The 22,334-nt window shown below is 38.3% G+C and overlaps 1 protein-coding gene and 1 pseudogene across 2 annotated transcripts; both read right to left on the bottom strand.

Moving 5' to 3' along the window:
• Window positions 1-2,137: 2,137 nt before the first annotated feature.
• On the bottom strand, window positions 2,138-14,154 carry LOC149147448 (uncharacterized; annotated as a pseudogene). The gene is made up of 5 exons (XR_016263478.1): window positions 13,919-14,154; window positions 13,678-13,773; window positions 3,805-4,515; window positions 2,799-3,073; window positions 2,138-2,685 (listed from the first exon to the last, which is right to left on the bottom strand). The product of XR_016263478.1 is annotated as an uncharacterized LOC149147448 (transcript).
• A 3,447-nt stretch (window positions 14,155-17,601) lies between these two features.
• Window positions 17,602-21,706, bottom strand: LOC149147449 (uncharacterized). The gene is made up of 4 exons (XM_089441839.1): window positions 20,946-21,706; window positions 19,210-20,567; window positions 18,276-18,730; window positions 17,602-17,970 (listed from the first exon to the last, which is right to left on the bottom strand). Exons 1-4 carry the CDS (start codon window positions 21,704-21,706, stop codon window positions 17,602-17,604), a joined length of 2,943 nt encoding a protein of 980 aa, XP_089297965.1.
• Window positions 21,707-22,334: the final 628 nt, after the last annotated feature.

The following is a 22,334-nucleotide window of genomic DNA, read 5'->3' on the forward strand; positions in this document are numbered from 1 at the left end:
GGTATCAGGGATATAAAACAGAGAACAAGGAAAGTTTAGGGTGTTGGCGAACTGTAAGAAACAAAGGAAGCCGAAGTTCTGGCAGAAGTGGAAGGAACAGGTGGACAAAAGTAAGTCATAGGTCCAGCAAGGTTGGGAGCAGAGAATTACAACCAAACAGATCCAGACAGTTACAACAAAAGGTTGGAGCCCTTGAGGTTGGTGCCTCAGAACTAAAAGGATTGGTGTCCAGGGAGTTGGTGCTCCTAAATTCAAGGTTGGTGTGTTGACAAAACAGAGTTAGTGCTTTGGAGGTTGGAGCCTCACAAAGAGTCCAAGTTGGTGCTTGGCAATTGATTGAAACTATATATATATATATATATATATATATATATATATATATATATATATATATATTGTACTTGATTTATTGCAAAGATCACATCAATAAAAGCATCTATACATGTTATCTATTTTTGTGTTCCAAATATAAATGTTTCATTCCTGTTAAAAGTAATAATTGAAAAAGAAACATTGATTCACCCCCCCTCTCAATATTTCCAACAAAAACATAATTTTAAAGATTTTCATTCATGTTTCCAAACACAATGTATTAGAATATAGAGAGAAGACAACATATGATCAAAGTAGGCTCATGAATATATCCATTATATCAAAATGGCAACCAGTGCACTGTCCAATACATACATGATATAGAGATCAAAACAAAAACACATAACCAAGGAGGCTCTAAATGGCCTCTACAACAAAAGTAAACTATAAAACATCACTAGGCACCAGTGTTACTGGCTACTGCTAACCTCCCCAGTGAAGCTTCTGCCTCCAGAGATTTATAATGATGCCTTGGGTTCAGAAAAAACCTAGTTGCATGCATAGGGCGATGGAGTTGATTGTTCCATCTTTGATCAATGATTTTTCAAATGGACCTATACTCAGCCACTATTTCCTTATATGTTGCCTTTATTTGCTCCTTTGCTTGATCCATAGCCTCATAAATGAAGCCCATAGCCAATCTTTCCCCATCCACCAACCGCAACACCTTAACAAACCAGCCAGGGGTCCGGCTCGGTTGGCTCAGTCGACTCAGTTCAGCCAACTCAGCCGGTTGGGTAACAAACCGGCCACCTAACCGGTTTTTCTACCGAATCGTCCCGACCAGGGGTCTGGCTCGATCGGCTCGGCCGAATCCGATTCGGTCTGGCCAAATTTTAAAACACCGATTCATACGACCTAAATACAGCGCCTCTACACAGCTGAAATCGGTTTGGTTGAAGATGAACGTTGGCTAGAAGATTATGAGGTTGTTTCACCTCTCTTTCTTGCCCTATTTGTGTTGAACTGAAAACCCTAGGCGCTAAACTGAAAACCCATTTTCTACTGAGTTGTATACACAAGTTGTATAGTGCATAATGAGCCAAGTCTGTGCCCTTTTCCTCCTTTGAAGTTGACCTAGGCCCGCCATCTCCTTGAATTGCTGAGAATAGATCTCAATGGATGGTTGAGATCACTCAAATTTTTTACTATAGGAAATTAAATTTTTCCTACGTCAAAATAATGAATAAAGTGTAAATTGCACCTTTGGCCCACCTATGGGTCCCCTGCTAAATTTAGTGCACCTCTAAATTTAATTGAACCCTTCCTCCTAACTCCATTCAACAGCCAGCAAGTCCCCGATGAAGTACCCAATAGTTTGGAGACGTTTCCTAAAACATGAAGGTTGTCAAGTTGCTAAAACATGGAGAAAGTGTGTATGCAGGTTTTTTTTTTGGGGGGTGTATAGATCGCGCCCCCCCCCCGCCTGCAACATAGAATATTTTTGTTCTAACTATAAAAAGAAAACATCATCCTAGAATATTTGCATTAAACAAAGAAAAGAAAGTAGAGGGATAGTTATCATTGCCATGATTCCCAACACCAACAATTTTTTAAATTTTTAAATGTTTCAATGTAAAAACTTAGTATCACAATGCCCAAAATGGCGTCTAAGAATTGATTTTAAAGCAAGTGATTGTGTTCTACTTTGTACAAATTGTATTTACCAAAAGACTTTAAAAGTCTCGAAAGTACCCAAAACTTTGACCGATATCTATTCCTAATGATAAGTTGTCAACAATGACGTTAAAAAGGCAATTTATGGTAAGTAGAAAAGACCAACACATATATAAGTTATTAATATGATACCATCACAATCTTAGCTGTACTTTAAATATCCTTGTCTGGCTGTTTCAAAATATACAAGAAAAACAAGCCAAATTGCTATAAGCAACATAGAACCGTACACAGCATCATCATAACAGTTATAATGGAGTAGACACCATAGATTATCAAGAAGCCTCTGCAAATGAAAGCTGCTTACCCTGAAAAGTTTGCAGAAAGGAACTAGCACATTTAGAATCTTGAAGAAGTGGAAATTCTGCATCTGAACCTGAGAAATTGCCCTTCACTTTTGTCACAAGATCATCTGTAGAGTTTGCTGCAAAATCAACTACTTCATTTCTGTAACAATGCTCTGAAGGGTTCAATGGAATGTTATTTGGAATATCATTCTCTCCTGTCTGTACATTTAAAAGAGGATCCTTTCTTGCCACAAAGTGACTTTGATCAGGCATTGATGTGCAACCTCTTGAAGGCAAAATGTCCAACAATATTCTGCTCCCAGCATGTTGTGCTGAGGAAGAATGCAATCTGCACATAAATTTTCACAAACTTATCTCCAAAAGTCCAGTGATCATTAAAAACCGGTCACTTAGTCATATGTTGGAAAATAACATGTATAGAACATGGACAAAGAAGTTAACCTTTCAGGAACACTCTCGGTATTGATGTTGGAATTGCACAGGTGCTGCTCATCAGTTTTGACACTTTCACCTCCATGACCCAATTTCAATTTTTGCTTATGCTTATGGTCCTTTTTCTTTGATTGGTGGCGATGACAGGTTCTAACTGTGTGAGACACAGAACTACATGGAGGTTCTTGGACATCAGGGGCCCACTTCACACCTAGTTTCGGTCTAGGTCCCAATCCATTCTGTTCATGGCCTCCCCGTATTGCAGGTACTATTTTGAATGAAGGCTGCAAAATGATACAAAAGGAATCAAAATAGCACAACTATTGCAGACAATTCTAAACTCCAAAAAACCACTAACGCATTGGTTCTTGATGAATGTGTAGAAGAAAATTTATCAGCTTGGTTAAAAAATAAGAAAACCAATAGCAAAGTTCTGAAACTGAATGGTTAAATACTTTGCCTAGAATCCTGAATATTTCTACTGGAAGCACAATGCATTAAAAAAACCATAATGTGAAAAAGAAAATATGATATAAAATCCACAAATTTTTTGTGCACATAAATATTCCAATAAAAACAGTTCCAACATACCAGCAAAGATTATATTCAGTGCAAACATATCAACAAAATGTGTATGCTAGAACTCGAATGCCTTTAAGCTTATGCTAAGATCTGAAATGGGTTCTAGAGTTTTTCAAACAACTTGTCAATTGTCATCTATACCTTCAAAATTGTAAGACAATTTCAAAGGCCAAAGCTAGAATACATTTGCAAAGAAACAAGAATGCCTTTGCAACAGTTCCAACATACCAACAAAGTGTATACTCGGTGCAAACATATAAACAAAATGTTTATGCTAGAGTTCGAATGCCTTTACAATAAAAAAGCTTTATGCTAAGATTTGAACTGCTTTCTAGAGTGTTTCAGACATCCTGTCATCTATCACTTCAAAATTGTAAGACAATTTCAAAGGCCAAAGCTAGAATACATTTGCAAAGAAACAAGAATGCCTTACTGGGAAAGATATAGTCCGAGTGTAAAGGGAATTCTTTCCATCAGAATATTGATATTGAGATTCGGCTCCATTCTCAATAGCATTCTCAAACTTTTCACCTTTGTATTCGGTGTATTCTTCGAAGATTGAGTATCCCCAGCAGAGCCTGAAAATGTTGCACTCTTACACAAAGTTTTGGTTATCGAAGACTTCCTTGTGTCTAAGGGAAACCTGTTCTGCTCTATTTTTTTTCGTTCTTCTTGATTGAAAGCGAAAATTTGGTTAGGCTTTCGTGGAGATCCCTTGCTGCGCTTCTTCTTCCTTTTCTTCTTGTCTTTGCATGAGAAATCATCTCCTATTTCGGAAAGATTTATGTTTAAGTCTTGTGTACTAGCATTGACTATATTCAGGTTGGCTTCAAGCACATTTCTCAAATCCTCTGTCGGAGAATCATCTGTGTCAGAGAATGAAGCCTCAGGATCCCTTTTGTTTTCTGCCATGAAATCCATATTGATAGAATGAACTGTGTCCTTTTCCGCATCGTCACTGTAAGCATACTTCAAAGCTGATTTATCATTTTGCTTCCAATCAACAAACAGGATTTCCTTTTTAAAATCACTATGGACATGAGAATGTTCGTCCCTTGTCAAATTACTAGATTCATAATATGGCACACCAGCCAGGTTCTTATACAGCAATCCTCTTGCTTCTAAATTGCCTTGCTCTGACATTCTGCAAAACTGATTGTATCAGTGAGCTTATCTAATAAAATAACCCGACAGTGGTTTCTATTTTTTTATTTATTCACGGAAATAAAACATTCTCTTCTGACAAACAACTCATCCGCCTTGATAGTCAAAACAGAAGTCATCTATTGTATTATTGCAAACATGAAACTTGATTGATACGTACAAACTCTTCACATGGAAGGATAAAACAGGAATAACGTCCCATCTTTTCGACTACAAGAGACTAACAGGGGACCAATTGATCAGGTCAATAACTTCCACAATAGAATAACTTCCTTGACAATTAATATATGTATCTAAAATCAAAAAATCAAATCAATGGTTCTTGCCTTCCATAAATCTTACTAAATTATAGAAAAATACAATTTTCAAAAAAGTTAATTTTTACTACACCTTATTTTGCTTTCAGAAAATTACCCACTTCTAAAAGAAAAATTGATATAAAAATGTTTAGAGGAAGAGCAAACCACTTTAAATTCATGAAACTAAAACAAACAAAGGAAACTTTTTGGATGTGACATAGTGATGACACCATTAAGAGAACTTAAGATAACTGCGCTCCCCCTTCAAATGATCCTAGCAGCACATCCTCAACATAGAATGCAGTAGAAACGCACACTGCTTGCTGAAGGAGCTACGCAGCCCTAGCCAGCAAATGCCGCAAGAAGCTCGCAGCTGCCCCTCAGCGGCCTCCTTCTGCTGGGGTTTGAGCACCATGGACGCATCAGAGGATGGTGAGCCTCTCTCAGATCAACAGCGAGAAAATGAAGGAACAGCAAAAGCTTTTGCCTCTCTCATCTATGCAACGGGCCCAGCAAAGAACAGACCATCAGTCACCAAGTTTGTTAAAAAATTGGAAGACATTCCTGAAATCTCACTTCCTCCTGCCCTTCCCCGTAGAGTAGCACTTTCTCTGGCGGAGCGTGGACTAGTGGGGCAGTTTAAGGGGTTATGGCCATCGCCTAAAACTGTGCAAAAATGGGTAGAAAGGAACTGGACCGCATCAATAGATGGAAAAATCTCAATCAGGTTTTGTGGAAGAGGTTACTATACCATTCACTTTGAAACCAAGGAGAATCGAGATCTGATTTTCAGGAATGGACCTTCTTTTATGGATACAAGGGGTTTGTATCTAAATAGATGGACGCCGGATTTCGACCCAGAAATGGATGTACCCAATGTCTTCCCCGTCTGGGTTAGATTGCCACACCTTCCCCTTCACTGTTGGGGGGATGATTCAATCAAAGCCATAGGAAACGCAATTCGGAAATATATAGACAGATGCGAGCCAAAGGAAAATATGCATGCATGCGCCCGAATCTGTGTAGAAGTGGATCTTGGGAAAGGGCTACCAGAAGCTATCAAAATCAAAGTGGACCAGTGGACGCACATACAATAGTTGGATTATGAACAAATCCCCTTCAAATGCAAGGTATGTCACAAATATGGTCATTTTGCAAATAGATGTACAAAAAAAAAAAATGAAAATGAAAAGAGTGAAGATCCAGAAAACAAATGGGAACAGGTTAAAAGAAAGAAGACAGTCCACAAACAACCAAATCTATCTTCCTCGCAACCCTCCACATCCTCTGATCTCCATCCCTCATCACCCAAAGAAGATAATAATCCTCTTGCTAGCCTTAATCCTTTTGAGCCTCTGGATCCTTCAGCTCCCCCATCCCCTGGACCAAGATCCAGATCCAGATCTAGATCCCCACAACATACCCCCAACCCCCCTTCATCCCCTCTGGTATCAAACTCTCACACCCCTCCCCCCCTCAGTAGATAGAATTCTAACCAGAAAATAGTCAAAGGAAGCACCCCCAAATGTAGAATATCAAAAAAAAGCAGGAAGAAAGACAAACAAAGAACTCAGGGATGAAGCAGCAGCAAAGGAAATGGCATTTGGAACGCATCAACCTCTGGAAACCTTCTTAGGAAGGAGCACAGGAAACAATGAAAAGAGCCAGCAAAGAGGGAAAGGAGCCATGCACCACCCAACAAGTAAATAATGACAGTAGTCTCCTGGAATTGCAGAGGAATGGGATCATCCGTCAAAGAAAATGCCACAAGAGACATTTTGGCAAAAGAAAACCCAGATATCCTTATGATTCAAGAGACAAAAACAAACAACCAAGAAACTGAAAATATCAAAAAAAAAAAACAGAAATTATGAAGGGGAAGCAATACAGGCAACAGGAGCGTCTGGAGGTATTTGCACAATACGGAAAAAGGAACCTGGGAGTTAAGAAAATACAAAAAAAGACCAGCATTGGATCCAAACGGATCTAATGCAAATCAGCACAAAAAAAAGGTACACTGTTATAAATATATATGCCCCAAATCACTACAAGGAAAAAGAGCAATGCTGGGCCACCATAAAAAAGCACTAAAAGAAATACAAGCTGGGAAAATAATTCTAGGAGGAGATTTAAATTTGGTAAAAAGTAGAGAAGAAAAGTTTGGAGGAACATACCACACTAACCCACCCAGGGATATTCTAGAAGAAATAATGGAACAACGCAATTTAATAGACATCCCGCCAAGCAATAGGAAATACACTTGGAGCAATAAATGAGTGGGCAAAAGCAACATAAAAGAAAGGCTGGATAGAATTCTGATACAAGAAAACATAGTAGCAGTGCATAGCTCCATAAAATCAAAAATTTTACACACCACCGCTTCTGACCATAAACCGGTGACAATAGTCATGGGCAAAATGGAAAACCACGGTCCGCTCTTGTTTAGATACAGCTCAATTTGGGACAGCAACACATAAATCAGCGAACTAGTCAAGGAAGCGTGGGAGCCAAGAGTAACAGGATCACCTCAGTATATTTGGGAAACAAAATTAAAAACTGCAAGAACCAAATTAAAGGAATGGGCAAGAGCAAATGAAATATTAAAAAAAAAAAAAGAGTTACAACAGAAAATGGAAAGCATGCAAATTGAAAAAGAAAACAGAGAAGAAGGCAAGCAAGATTATCTAAGAGAGAAGGAAATCTTCTGGGAAATATATAGGGAAAACAAGAAAGAAGAAGAAGAGGCAAGACTGAAATCCAGAAGTTTGTGGCTCAAGGTAGGGGACAAAAGCACATCCTTTTTCCACAACACAATGAAAATAAGAAGGGCAAGAAACCAGATAGAAAAAATTCAAGTCGAAAGCCAAGAGGTCACAGGTGCGGAGGAACTAAAAAAAGCAGTTTATCAGCACTTTAAAAACTTACTCTCAGCCAATGGAGAAATCGCTGAGAGTGAAGATTTCTTAAAGCACACAATAAAAAATTCAAAAAGAACAAAATGCTGCAATGTGCAAGGATCCCATAACAGAAGAGGTAGTGGCGGCCATATGGAGCCTGCATCTAGACAAAGCCCCAGGGCTATATGGTTTCACAATAGCATTCTACAGATCTCATTGGTATACCATCAAAAAGGATTTCTTAAGAATGGTGAAGAATGTCTTCAAAAAAAAAAATAGGAGGCAACACAAAATCTTCCTATCTTGCTCTAATCCCAAAGGAAGCAAACCCCTCAACTTTCAACAGGTTTCGCCCTATCTCTCTTTGCAATTCTTCTTATAAGATAATAACAAAAATAATTGCAAATAGAATCAAGGAAGTACTTCCAATAATCATATCTGAAAACCAAGGAGGATTCGTGCCCAACAGGAAAATCATAGATAATGTAATTATTGTACAGGAAGCTGTACACTCTAGTATGCTAAGGCAAGAAAAAGGCCTCATAATCAAGCTAGATATGGCTAATGCATTTGACAGGGTCAGCCATCCATATCTAATGGTTGTCCTCCAGAAACTTGGTTTCTCAAGAGATATAATGGAAGTCATACAGGCATGCATTTCTACTCCTTGGATTGCCCCCCTCATAAATGGAAGGTCTAGTGACTTCTTTCAAAGCACAAGAGACCTTAGGCAAGGTTGTCCTCTCTCTCCCTTCCTATATATTATAATGGCAAAAACTTTAAGCAGGGCTTTGGAAAATCAAAGAAAGGAAATAAACATCACAGGGATCAGAATAGCAAAAGGAGTTAAAACAATAAACCACTCACTATTTGTTGATGATACATTGCTGCTGGGAGGGGCTTCAACAATAATAGCAAGGAGGTTCAAAAAAGTTCTGGATGATTTTTTACAGGCTTCAAGTGGGCTATTAAACAATGCAAAATGCAGGATATATGGATGGAATATCCCCCCCAAGAACTATGCAAAGGATCTCACAAATCTTAGACATCCCTGTACAGGAAAAATGGACACACTTCTTCTATCTGGGACTTCCAATTTCAAAAGAGAACATGAAGACAGAAATATGGACTAAACAAATTGAAAAAAATGAAAAACAAAATACAAAGTTGGGGTATGATGTAGCTGAACATGGCAGGAAGGGTAATACTAATCAAAGCACTCCTTGCAGCACTACCTATTTACCAATATGCAATAATCATGGCTCTAGCAAGTGCCCACAAACAAATGGAGTTAATCTTAAGAAGTTTCTTGTGGCAAGGGGGGAAGCAAGAAAACAAAAAATTTAGCCTGGTTAGGTGGGAGCAAGTAGTTCTCCCTTATGAACAAGGAGGACTATCAATAGGAATACCTGGCCTCATGAATGCAGCACTGGGAATGAAAATAATATGGAGACTAATTAGAGGAAAACAGAGCTGGTGGAAAAAGACTCTTTTATCAAAATATATGGATGGCACCAGGAAAAGATTGCTTAATGGAAATATCCCAATAAGACAATGTACCCAAGTTTGGAAGCTGGTTAAAAAAACAATTCCATTAATGAGTAGATACATTTCTAAAATCCCAGGCAATGGAAAAACAATTTCAATCTGGGAGGACAGAATCATGGGAAAAGAACCACTTCAGACTCATCTAGAAATTGAAGACATACAAGAGTGGATGAAAGGTAGAGGTTTCAATACTTTACACTCAATCTCTTTATGGAACCAAAAGAAGTGGCAAGACTGGAGAATCTCAGCAATCCCGACAGACCTGGAAGGGCAATGGAGCAAAATCAGACAGCTATTAAAAGGGGCAGCACCAATCCACCATGATGAGGAAGATGAATATCTCTAGGACCCAAACGGTGGACATTATACAGTTAAGACTGGATATAAAATCCTTTAAGAACATCCAAATCAACAGGAGTGGGATTCTTGGAAAATAGCATGGAAATCAGAAAGTTTGCCTAAGATAAAAATGTTCATCTGGACTCTTTTAAAAAGGAGAATATTGACCAGTGAAAACTTAAGAAAAAAAGGCTTTCAAGGTCCAACATGATGCCCATTATGCATGCAGGCTGAAGAAAAATATTCAGCATCTTTTCCTAGAATGTATCTTCACCAAAGAATGTTGGCAGCAACTGATAAGTCCTTTGGAAATAAGAATAAATTTCGAAAAGCCCTTGCCGGATTTCCTTCAGACCTTTGAGAAAGCCTACCCATACACAACAAAGAAAAAAGCCACAATTTAGAGGATATGGAAATGCATTCCAGTGGTTCTATGTTGGCAAATTTGGTTGACAAGAAACAAGTGCATTTTCAAAAATCAAATTCCAAGGATAGGGAAGACCCTTTCAAAAACATGGGGTCTAACTTCTGAAATACTCAATGTCAAAGGAACAGCTCCAACAGACTATCAAACTCTTCAACAGGAAGAGCGAGATTGGCTCAGCAAAGCCATAATAAATAATAATGGGCAAAGAGGACAGAGGAAGACAAGCACAGAAGTTATATGTTAAATAACAATGAGTGAAGAGGAACTAACAAACTGGAGGAAAAATCAGAATAGATATTGTCTATACTTTGATGAGGCTTCAAAGCATAATCCGGGAAAGGCAGGGGCAGGGGGAATAATCCTCGATCCTGATGGGAAAGAAAATGTCACTTATGAATGGGGCTTGGGACAAATCTCAAATAATAAGGCAGAAGCATACAGCTTGTTGATGGGAACAAGAATAATAAAAAAAAAGAAATCCAAAATCCCATCATAATAGGAGACTCAGCCATAATAATAGAGGCAATGGCAAGAAACAAAAAACCAAGCAATGAGCACATGAACAGAATCTTTAGAAGAATCAGGAAGAACTTGGAAGGCTCTAGCGATGTAATCTATAGACATGTCTTGAGAATTCACAATCAACAAGCAGATTATTTTGCAAACCAAGCAGTGAAAAAAATGAAGGGCATGTTCGTGAAAACCAGGAGGAATACCATAGCTCAGTTCCTTAATAACCAGCAAAAACCACAAGCTTAAAGCTAACCAATTCCAAAGGAAAAATCATAATGAGAAAAGCAATAAATCAAAAAACAACAGTTATAAATCAACAAAGGACACAACACTGCAGCAACAACCAGGAAAACATGGGAAAGCAAAGGAAAAAGCATGAAACTTCAGACTCTCGTATGAGCAACAACAGGAATGAAGACATTGATCCTAGTCACAAGAACTACGTTGCAATCTATCTCATCGAAGGCAGGTTTCGGGCTGAGATAAAGCACTATAAGAACAGAGGGTACATTCACAAAAATTGCAACAGCAATTTCAGCGAGGAAATCTCCATTTTCCATGTTATTATAGTGATTCTTTGGTTTCAAAGATCCTCCCTGTCCTCTCTAATAGCCAACAGTGTTTCCTCTGTTCAGCATGCAGACTTCATCTTAAGCCCCCACCCTTCTATTTACCCAGCTTGCTCACTTCGTACCTCTTTTCTCCCTTCTCTCCCTCCTCTCAACGAGCGCAAATCCCTTATGAGCACCCACACCCTCCATCTACCCCTCTCATTATATTAGCCCTCCTTCTTGACTGATATATCCAAACGTTGGCCCCCCTTCAAATTTTTCATTCGCAGGGACTTCAGCTCTATCGGTTTACAAGGGAAAAACCAGCCCGTGCGCCTTATCCGGACTTCAAAAAATCATTCATTTGCATCTATTATTATCATCAGGCCCGCACTCCAAAACCTTTTACGTAGCGCTGCTCCCTCCTTTCTCCGATCTCCAATCAAATCAAGATTGTTGGTCGAGCGCTCGATTAGACAGTCGTTGATTAGCTTGACCATTCAAATATGCGCGAACAATCTCCACCATCGATCTGTACACATAGGATCGGATGGCTCTCACCGATTTCAGGCGGACAACAAGCACGGAGATTACCCGCCCGAAAAGCGGTTTTCTCTCTCTCCTCCGATGCTACGTGTCGCTCGGTCAATGGAATCGGGCGACCCCTCCCTTTTACCACTTATGGTTTATAACCTGCCCGATATACCATCTCCGCGTTTAATCCCACCTTTCTTCTCGGTTAACATGCGGACTTGTTCGCTCCCGATGACCGTAGATCTCAACCATCGACGGTTGCGACGGCTCCTCCAGTCTCCTCTTCCATCAGCGCCTCTGGTTAATCCCCACCGTACATCCCCTGATCCCAATCTTTGCGAATTAATCTTGGCCGCTAATCTTCTGACAACCTCATCCGTTGACACATCCAACAGTTCCCGTTTATGCCAAAAGGAAAGTGGACAACAGCAGCAAAAGAAGAAGCATCTCAGGCAACACAAAATCAAAGATGCACAGCGAAATTCGGAGCAGAAAGCAGAGACAAAGGAAGAACAAGCAAACAAATCACATGGAATTCAACCCAATGAAGGAGAGAACTCTTCGAGCAACGAAGGAGAGAACTCGGACAATTATGACAAGAAGAACCAGTCAAATCAGGAGCAATCAGTCTACAAGCCTTGAAAAGCTGTCAGAGAGCCCATGACATGCAAATTTCTCTTTCTAGTAGGTCAGTTTGTTAGGCAGTACACTAGAATACACATAAAAATTCATGAAGTCTTGAACACAAGCTTAGGAGAAAAGATTGCGTTCCTATCTCATGGCTTAAAGGTTTTTCATGGTACAGTCTTTTGTAATAGGAGCTTGCTCCATCAAAGCTTTTGGTAATATATAAACTACCCAACCTTGTTAAAAAAAAAAACATAGAATGCAGTAGAAAAATCAACAAAATTAAAGTCAAAATGAAGGAAATCGAATTATGGTTTCTCATTCCAGCCTCGGACAAGGTCAACAAAACCCACATGCAGGAAGCAAGACATATGAACTGCAGTCTGATTCTTCATTCAAACAATCTAACAATTACTGAAGCAATCAATGTCAAGTTGTCAACCAGAGGGGTAAAATTGTAAAGCAGTCACAACAAGAAGACACTAATATTTCAGAACTCATACAGATGGAGGCCTGCTTTCAACAGGCCAATATGTTACTATATACAAAATAAAGATTTATATACAAGATATCTGCAGGAGCCCTAAGCACCTTCAAATATGCTTCAACTATTGAATACACTTGCAAAAGCTTCAGCAATGAACTAAAACAGCTAGACTTACTCCTATAGCTGCTGCTAGAAAGTTCCAAGAGAGCTGCAACTGAATTAACAACTAATTATGGTCATATCAAAGGCAAGCCTGCTTCCCTGCTGAATAAGTCCCCTGGTTCTCGTTTGAGTTTGAATTTGAGCATATGAAATTCCGAAAAAAATCTCCAATGCAAAAGAATATGATAAAACTCGCCATTAAGTTTAGCAAAGAGAATATGATCCAAAAATATGTCAAAGTAAAAGGTCAAGACTCAAAACATGTCCATAATGGATTCACCTATAGATTCAGGGCAAATCTGGAGAATTTAATTGCCAGTGCTTGAGATTCAGCTAATTTCTATTTTTTTGGGAAAAAAATCGCCAAATGTAGTGACTAAGTATACAACTAAAATGAGTTCAAGGGATTAATATAAGTAAGCACCGATTGGCAAGTGTCTTGCTGTATACCAACTTGACCAAACTCACTTCCTAAAATTACGCAGGTTAGAACACATATCACCATTTATTCAACCTCTAAGAGCAGTTTTTTGCAATTTTATTGCTAAAATGCCAAATGATAAACATTTACCACCTCAAACTTGATAAGGAATTGTTTCAAGTGTTTCCTTTTAAACTCCAGAGACGTTACAACTGCCCCAACCAGGAAAGCACCACAAGCAGCCCATTTCAATACGCAAGCAAGCCTCGATGGGTCAACCATAATCAGATCATTTCTAATAATGTTGCATTAGAACAATAAAAGTCAGAACACTCACCTGATCATTGATATGACGAAGTTAGATAGCTCGGATCCACTCCTGCTGCTTCTAACAGACACTTCCACGTAGATCCTCCCTTAACCTGAGAAATTACTGATCAATAGACAAAAGCCCCGAATTTTAGCAAACCCAAACAGAGAAATATGTGAGATCATATGGACTTTTTGCTATATTGTCACAAGTTTACCCGCAAATAATATCAAATAATTAAATGAAAAACCGTTTATTTAGAACTTACACAGTGGAGAAACTTCAAAAACCCCAAAAGCTCAAATCTGATGCACGGAAAAAGATAAAATGCAGCATTTTGTCAATCATTTATTTAACCCTCTGATATTTAATAGATATTTTGTCAAATATCTGTTTAGCCCTCTGTTATTTCATAGATATTTTGTCAAGTATTTATTGAGTTGGAAGTCGTTTTTTCTGGGGTTATAAAGGGTTTTTCCTGTTTGAAGGGTTATGAAGAATCAATAACACAAAGATAACCGGTTCCAACTTTCCCAATGTTTCATACGATGACGGGACGAAGCCCTCACACTGGTAGAGTACCCAAGAGGCATTTTCTGCAGAGGTTCCTGGTTCGAACCCCACAACGTTGCAGACATAATTAAAAACAAAATGGCCACCAGAGCGGAAAAGGGAGCAAAAACTCAAATGGGTGACTCTATTTATGAAAAATAAGGATGATCAGAACCTATTTATGAAAAATAAGGTTGATCAGAACCTAGAGTCTGAGAGGAAAGTGGAATCTGTGATCACGAAAATGCAGAGTAGGAAGAGGGAAGAAGACCCAGATGAATAAACCGAAAGAGTGGGCAACACGACCAAAAGCAGGGAAAGGGACCTAGATTGCAACATGCGAACCAATTATTTCGGGAAAACGTATCCTACAGATCCTAGGACCAGTCAAAGGGAAAAGCCACGTCCCTGCTCTTGTGATCAATAAGGGTCAAGGTTGTTTGGAATTTGGACATCAAACAAGTGGAATCCACTAATAAAAAAATTGCATCTAATCCTAAATCGATAAGCCTGTTTGGAATTTGGCTATCAAACAAATGCACGAGAAATTTTATCAGTGATAACAACTTGCATTTACTACCCTAAATTGCTAAGAGGATAAGTGAAAAAGGCCGGATAGCTAGCGTTCTGGCAGGTTGGTTTGATTATTGAACCGATTAGTGAAGATACCACATTGCTAATTTTTAGTTTGATTATTGAACTTTGAAGCTAGTATATTAAATATTAGTTTGATTATTAAATTTTGAAATTAGTTTATTAAATATTTTTTAAAATGTATATAATTTTTTTTAATAAAATTTTTTATAATTAATTTATTTATTTATTTTTATGTAATATTATTTTTTTCGTCATTTTTTTTATCTTTAAATTTTCAATCAAATGTAATGTCTATTAAATGGCATAATAAAAGTTTATGACTTTGCAAAAATAAGCCATGTATATGCATGACATAAATCTTTGTAACTTTATGACAATTAGTCATTCTCGATATGGTACAAAGCTATGCATTCGAGTAACTTTAATATGGAATAAGAGATGCCGAATCTATGTAACAACCATTAAAACTATGTAAGATCAAAGCACTTTCATTGTAAACAATTACAAAGTTATTCTTTACTATTATGTGGTCGTTTCAATATTGTATACTGAATATTAAACCCAATGTTAGGAATATAAATGTAAATATTAAAAAATTGCATTGTGAAAGTGCGATATTAACATGATTATTGAAACTTGAATTTAACTCTTGGTAATCATTAAATCATATCATATGATTTTACTTCATGCTTCAATATGTTGATTTTCTTACCAACTAATGAACGTTATAGTGTTACATTAAATATTAAAACCAATAATCATGTTTAAAAAACAATTTTCTTACCAACATAATCAACGTTATAGTGTTAAGTTAAATATTAAAACCAATAATCATGTTTAAAAAAATAATCTTATTTATATTTTATATAAAGTTTGATAATCAAAGGCATATCACTTCAAACTTAAATGAAGATTGGGTAAAATGCATGGAGAAGCTTTTGTTTTATGGAATTCATTATAGATGTTTGGTTATTTATTTATTTATTTTTTATTGTTAAAGGTTGTGAGGGTGAGACACTCATAACAACCCTCATTCACCTTTGCACTCTCATAGTTCAATTTGGGTATTGAATTAATTTTGACGTTTTAGTTTTTCTTAGAGTTAATTTTGTGCAAAAATAAGATAAAGATTTAATGGAATAGTAAGTTTGTGTCATGTAATGGTCTTGAAAAATTTATCATGAGTTGTATCCATTCTTGTATTAAAAATAAATATTTTAAGCAGCATAAAATCACAGTGTAAAAATCATTATATTTTTATTTTTATATTATTAATTTAAAATGTTTAATTATAAATAAATTAATTAAAATAAATTTAATTATCAATTTTATTGAATTAATTTAATTATTAATTCAAATTTCATTAATAAGAATTAAGGATGAGAATCAATTTTTCCTCAAATATCAATATATAAAATTTATGTATTAAAGATATAGCATTGTAGTTAATATCTACCAAAATTCTAACTAAATGTCAATATACCTTAAAGACTTAAAAAATATGAACAACTCTAAAAATATATACAACTCAGAGACATTTCTTTTTAATTTTTTTCGTTAAAATTTAAAAAAACAAATGAAATTACTCTTAATTTTCTTTTAAAAAATTCAAATAAATACAAAATAATTAAATAAAAATTAACAACATTACAAAACCTTTTGAAATAATAATTATGTGCTTAAAAAATTAATTATTATGATAGGTTTTTCCACCTTTTGAAAAAAAAAAAAATTATGTGCTTAAAAAATTTACTAATTAATTAACACACCATACCTTGGTTAACTTAATATTGATCAGATGTTCAATGCGTTCTTGCCGTTAATATGATACGACAACCATGAACCTGTTCCGCGTCCATCGTGGCTTTGGTTTTCCAATGGTCTCAGGAAACCCTAAATCAGCGGAATGAATAGTGAAGCATTGTATTGAAAATCAATGCATTTTTTAATGCGTTATAATGTGAGCGGCAGGATAATAATACGTTTTTGAAGGGTTAAAAATGAATTTACTTAAGTTTTTAACTGTTTTTATATTTTAATAATTTATTTTTTTATAAATAAAATTTTACAGTAAAGTTTTTATTTATTAAATAAAATATATTTTTAACACACAAATTTTATTAAGTTTTAAAAAACAAATAAATATAGTTGTTAAGTTATTTCATAATTTTATCTTTTAAGGCATATAGTTATAATTATAGTATTTTTAAGGGTTAATTTAATGATCGAATTCTCGTTGTTAAAGCATCTTTAATATTGAGAAGACATGAGTTCAATTCTCTCCACACTCTGAGGGTCAGGATTGCGATTGAATCGACAAGATGCGATTATTTCGAGTAAATTTTATTGGTACAAATATTCTATTGACGTAGCAGTCACTGATTTTGGGGACTGTGAACCACATAAAAACCAAAAAACAAACAATTAAAAATATAAAGAGGAAAAACTTAACATCGTTTCTAAGTACAAGAATTGTTTTCACTTCGAACAATATATTATATGAATTTGTATTAAGTTAATATAAAGTTTTATTTTTTGAATTTTCTCATAAAGTAAGATTATTAATTAATAATAACGTTGCAGATGTTTTTTTTTTACTATAATGGTTATTTTTATTTTGGGCGGCAAACAAGCTGCCGCAGGCTCATACAATACAGCAAGTCAGAGAATGATTCTCAGGGTAGCTGTTTAGATATGGATTGTTCGCCCCTCTATCAGAAAACTACCGGTCAGCAAGGTGAACCGAGTCAGAGGTTGAACATTGCGTCTGCTTTGACAAGAAAACCCTCAGAGCTGGATGATTTACTGTAGACCAATATGGAACAACGCGCGGGGGCCAGAGGACTTCCCAGGCAATTCTTGATCGTGCAATACATAAGTGCTACTTGCGGTTGAATGGAAGAAGAAACTGGCTATCCACGACTGCTTTGGTGGCTGCTGTAGCGAAAGAGCTCCAACGCAAGGCCCAATTTTACTTCTCACAGAGAATGCAACCTTTCGGAGGAGAAAAGCTCTGGAAATGCTGAAACAGCCTTCAGATTTGAGAACATAGGAAAGGTCAAAACTGGATCTGCGGTGCCATCTTGAAGGACCATTGTGGGCTTTTGAGAAGCAGTTCATCGACTGGAAACAGGGCCGAAGATAGGAAGACAACATAGAATGAACGCAGGCCTGAGACCACCATTTAAGCAGATTGAATATACAGAGGGTTGAAATCCCGTAGATCAGGGTATTGAGGAGAACAGAGAAAGCCCAAAGAACAGTTAGAAAAGGAAATCCGGCCAGCAGAACCATTAAGGGATGGAGCAGGTGGACTCAATCGAGTTGACCACCAAAGATCTCCGATTGCAGAGGGAGCCTAGGTTGGCCTCCATATCGGCTTGAGAATTAAGATTTCTTAAGATGTGGAAGAAGGAGATCTTTCTGAATTTGGGCAATAATAGCCGGATTTTTTTGATAATAGAGGCTAAATGGACCTGATGGGAGGTCGAGGGATGGATCAACGATTGGATGATGAGTCTAGAATCTCCAAAGACAGAGAGAGATAGGATATTCCTGTTAATCGCCAGCTTCAGCCCCTGCCACAATGCTAGAGCCTCCGCTCTATTGTTGGTTTCAATTCCCAGACCCCAATGAAACCGCAAATCCAGAGCACCTCCAGGACGCAGAAGAACCCCACCACTGCCAGCAATCCCAGGGTTTCCTTTAGAGGCCCCGTCGAAGAATAAACTGTGATCATCCAGAGCCGATCTCCACTTAATAAACTCCAGTTCCTCCAGCCTAATCTCCCAGTTGGCATGGGCAAATGCAGGGGGGATGGACCTTTCCTTCAAATTTGGAACCAGACCTTTTAGCCATTGCTCCTCCTCTTTGACCAGGCTCGTTTCATTCCTTGGGGAAGTATTGGCTTCCAAAGCCTCGCCCAGTAAAGCTTTGATTTTAGAGATAACTCTTATAGAAGTGCTGCTTTCTCCTCGGAAAATTCTATTATTCCTTTCCAACCACAGCTTCCAGCAGATGAATTTAGGGATCCACATCCAGCTTGTTTTAAGAAGGCTTTTTTTTTAAGGCAGAAGGGAGATAAACTGGCCCAATTTCGAAGCAGAGAGGGAATGCTATCTGGGAGATCAAGGTTAGCAGGGCCTAACATCAGAACTCCCCTCCAGACTACTTGAGCAAAGGGACATAGCAGCAGCAGATGATTGACAGTTTCTTCGTTGGACAAGCAAAGGGAACATCTGGAAGGCCCTTCCATCCCTCGTCTACGCAAATTATCTCTGGTGAGAATGCTTTGGTGTGCAACAGTCCAACAGAAGAAGTCAATTTTGGGGAGAGAGGGGAAATCCCATATAAATTTCCATTGAGCTGGATTAGGAGGAGCATAAGGGACAGCCATAATTCTTTTATAACCTTCGGCAGCAGTGTAAGAGCCGGAGAGTGAGCCCCAGCCTCTTTTGTCCTTAGAAGTGGCCTTTGATGGAGATTTGCCTTGAAGCAGATCTAATAGCAAAGAAGCTTCCCCCTGCAGCATAATGGGGACCTCCCCCAGATTCCAACAATCCCAGGTTCTATCAGGAGCTTCCTTCCAGTTCGAAATATCCCACAGAGTATGCAGATTGCAGGACTGAAGCCAGCCTTTGATATTTGCAAGACCTTCCACTTGGTTCAATGGTTGATCACCCAATATCGAGTCTTCCCAGATTTTGATTTTTCTCCCATTACCAGGGATCCAATAAAGATATTGGATGAATTGCTCCCTAGCAGAACTGCAGAGATTGAAGATCGGAGAGCCTTTTGAAGATCTTGGAGGCTTATCTAAACATCTCAAGCGTTGCCCTTGGAAGTATTTCTTCCAAATGACTCTTTTACTCCAGCTAGAGTTTCCAGAGACTAAATTCCAAAGGATCTTGGAACCCAAAGCTAGATTTTGAGCAGCCAAGTTACGCAGATGGAGGCCTCCTTCCAGAAGTGGTCTCTTGAGAGTTTCCCAATTCACTAAATGAATCCTTCTGTCATTGTTATTCCCGCCTTCCCACAGGAATCTTCTCAACAGACTGTCCATTTTGCTGAGAAAGGTTTTGGGGGCCAAGAGAACAGAGTTTTGATATAGGGGCATACTTATAAGGACCGATTTCATAAGGATGACTTTCCCTGCATTATTCAGCCAAGAGGCACCCCAAGCTTGGATTCTAATCTTTATCTTATCGAGCAGAGGCAGCCAATGAGCAACTTTAGGTTTAGTTTTGAATATTGGGATCCCGAGGTATTTAAATGACTCCCAATTTCGAATTCCATCCATTTCTAAAAGCCTTGCAATATCTGACAGCTCCTTGATCGAGCAATTCCAGCCATAGATAGAGCATTTACGATAGTTGATTTTGCTGCCCGAGATCAACCTGTAAATGTCCAGCTCCTTCTTGAAGGATCTGGCAGAAATTATGCTGGCTCCTCCGAGCAACAAGGTGTCATCGGCGAACTGGGCATGGTTAATGTCTTTCACCTTGTGAGTAGTTCTGAGGCCAGGCAGGATTTGAATCTGCTGATTGTGTTCGAGTTGGAAACTAAGCACCGAGGCCTGAACAACATAGAGAAGTGGAGACAAGGGACAACCTTGTCTAAGGCCCCTAGAGGCTTGGAAGAAGTCAGTAGATCGGCCATTGACCAGCGGCGCGATCCATGGAGAGGCAATACAGGCTTTCACCCAGTTTATGAAGTCTGTTGAAAAGCCTAACTTCTTCATCACGGTGAACAAAAAATCATGTCTCACCCTATCAAAAGCGTTAGCCAGATCGAGCTTAATCACCATACCTTTCTCTTTTCTTTGGCAGCTAGAGTGAACTGCTTCTTGCACCAGCACAATGTTGTCCAATATCTTTCTTCCTTTTATGAATCCGCCTTGATTTTCAGGGATGATGTCTGGCAATATGTTTTTAAGCCTGTTGGCAATAATTTTGGAGACCAGCTTATAACTGGAATTGCACAGGGATATGGGCCTAAATCTGCTGAAGTCTGAGGCTCCTTTTTCTTTTGGGATCAAGGCGAGAAAGGCCGAATTGATGCCACCGCCCAGCTTAGCACAGTTCTGGGACTTTCTGACCATTCTCAATAAATATTTTTTTATTGTTGACCAGCAAGTCAAAAGAAACCTGACAGAGAACCCATCTGGACCTGGGGCTTTATCAGGTTCCATGCTGTCCAGAACTTTCTTAAGCTCGTCCATGTTGATCAGAGTTGTCAACATGGCATTATCCGAATCATGAACGCACTTGGGGATTAATTCAATCGGATAGGCATGAGGATCAATGGCTGGTTCTTCAGGAGCCGAATAAAGATCTTGGAAGTAGGAGAAAGCAGCTCTCTTAATGCCCTCAAAGTCCTTAATCACAGTGTTTTGGAATTGGATCTCAGAGACTGATTTGAAATTCTTACGGGCTTCGGCTTGCTTATGAAAGAAGCTGGTGTTTCTATCTCCAGACTGCAACCATAGGTTCCTAGACTTCTGACGCCAAAATTCTTCCTCCTCCCTGCTGGATCTGTGAACCTCTTTTTGAAGCTTGACTTCTTTTTGGAGAAGACTTTGAGATACAGGACTATTCTCCATATTTAATTGGTGAGCAGCAAGACTGTTTAGAGTTTCTTTTCTTTTGGCTGTAGGGGTTTTCAATGTTTTAGCCCACTCTTTAAGGTTTCTTTTTAGGCCCCTAATTTTCTCTTCCCATACAAAGAAAGGAGAGCCTTGGACAGGTCTATTCCAGGATTCCGAAACCACCTCTTGGAATCCTTCTTGCTGAATCCACAGAGGGCTGAAACGAAAAGGAATGGGGCCGAAATTACCATCTCGGGAAAGCTCGAGTAGGATGGGCTTATGATCTGAAGTGAGATTTGGAAGAATTTTAGAAGTGGCCATTAGACCGCATGTCAGGAAAGAAGAATGGACAAGGAATCTATCCAAACGGGCAGCAATGTGATTGGGGCCTAATCTTCTATTGGACCAGGTGTATTTACCTGAAGATGGTTTAATATCCTCCAGATCCCAGCCCAGCATTATATCTTCAACCCATTCTCTGGCAGGGTCCCTGACAATGGAGCCTCCCTTTTTCTCATCAAGAGCAAGGGTGACATTCAGGTCACCTGCAATAATGATATTTCCAAGATTTTGCTCTGAAAGGAAAGAATGAAGCGAATTCCAACAAAAAAAAAATTTTCGCCTGGCAAAACAGGGCCATAAACATTAAACATACTTACTTGTTGACCAGAATCTTTATGAAGAAGCTGAGTGAGAAGCCAGTGGGGGCTACTTTTTTCTTGAATAAAATCATATATGGCGTTGTTTCAAAAGGTGGCTATTCCACCAGAAGCGCCTCTTGCACTAACCGCTCTTCCATGACCTTTTTGCCAAAAAGCTTTACTAGATTGGAGGAGAGGGATATCCTCCATCTTTGTCTCCTGGACGAGGAGGATGTCAGGCGAGTATATTCTCACTATATCTTTCAATGCTTCCTCTTTCGACCTGCTACCTAATCCTCTGCAGTTCC

Source organism: Pinus tabuliformis, chromosome 9, assembly GCF_031772625.1.
Source record: "Pinus tabuliformis cultivar Carrire ecotype Pingquan chromosome 9, CPIR1, whole genome shotgun sequence".
In the NCBI taxonomy this organism is placed as follows: domain Eukaryota; kingdom Viridiplantae; phylum Streptophyta; class Pinopsida; order Pinales; family Pinaceae; genus Pinus; species Pinus tabuliformis.

Coding starts and splice junctions, on each gene's coding strand:
- LOC149147449 (XM_089441839.1), bottom strand. CDS start 21,706: ATGGCCACTTCTAAAATTCTTCCAAATCTCACTTCAGATCATAAGCCC. Junction 18,731..19,209: donor CTCTTACACTGCTGCCGAAG/GTTATAAAAGAA, acceptor CTAAAATCAAAG/CTTTACTGGGCGAGGCTTTG. Junction 17,971..18,275: donor ATCCCTCGACCTCCCATCAG/GTCCATTTAGCC, acceptor TGGTGGTCTCAG/GCCTGCGTTCATTCTATGTT.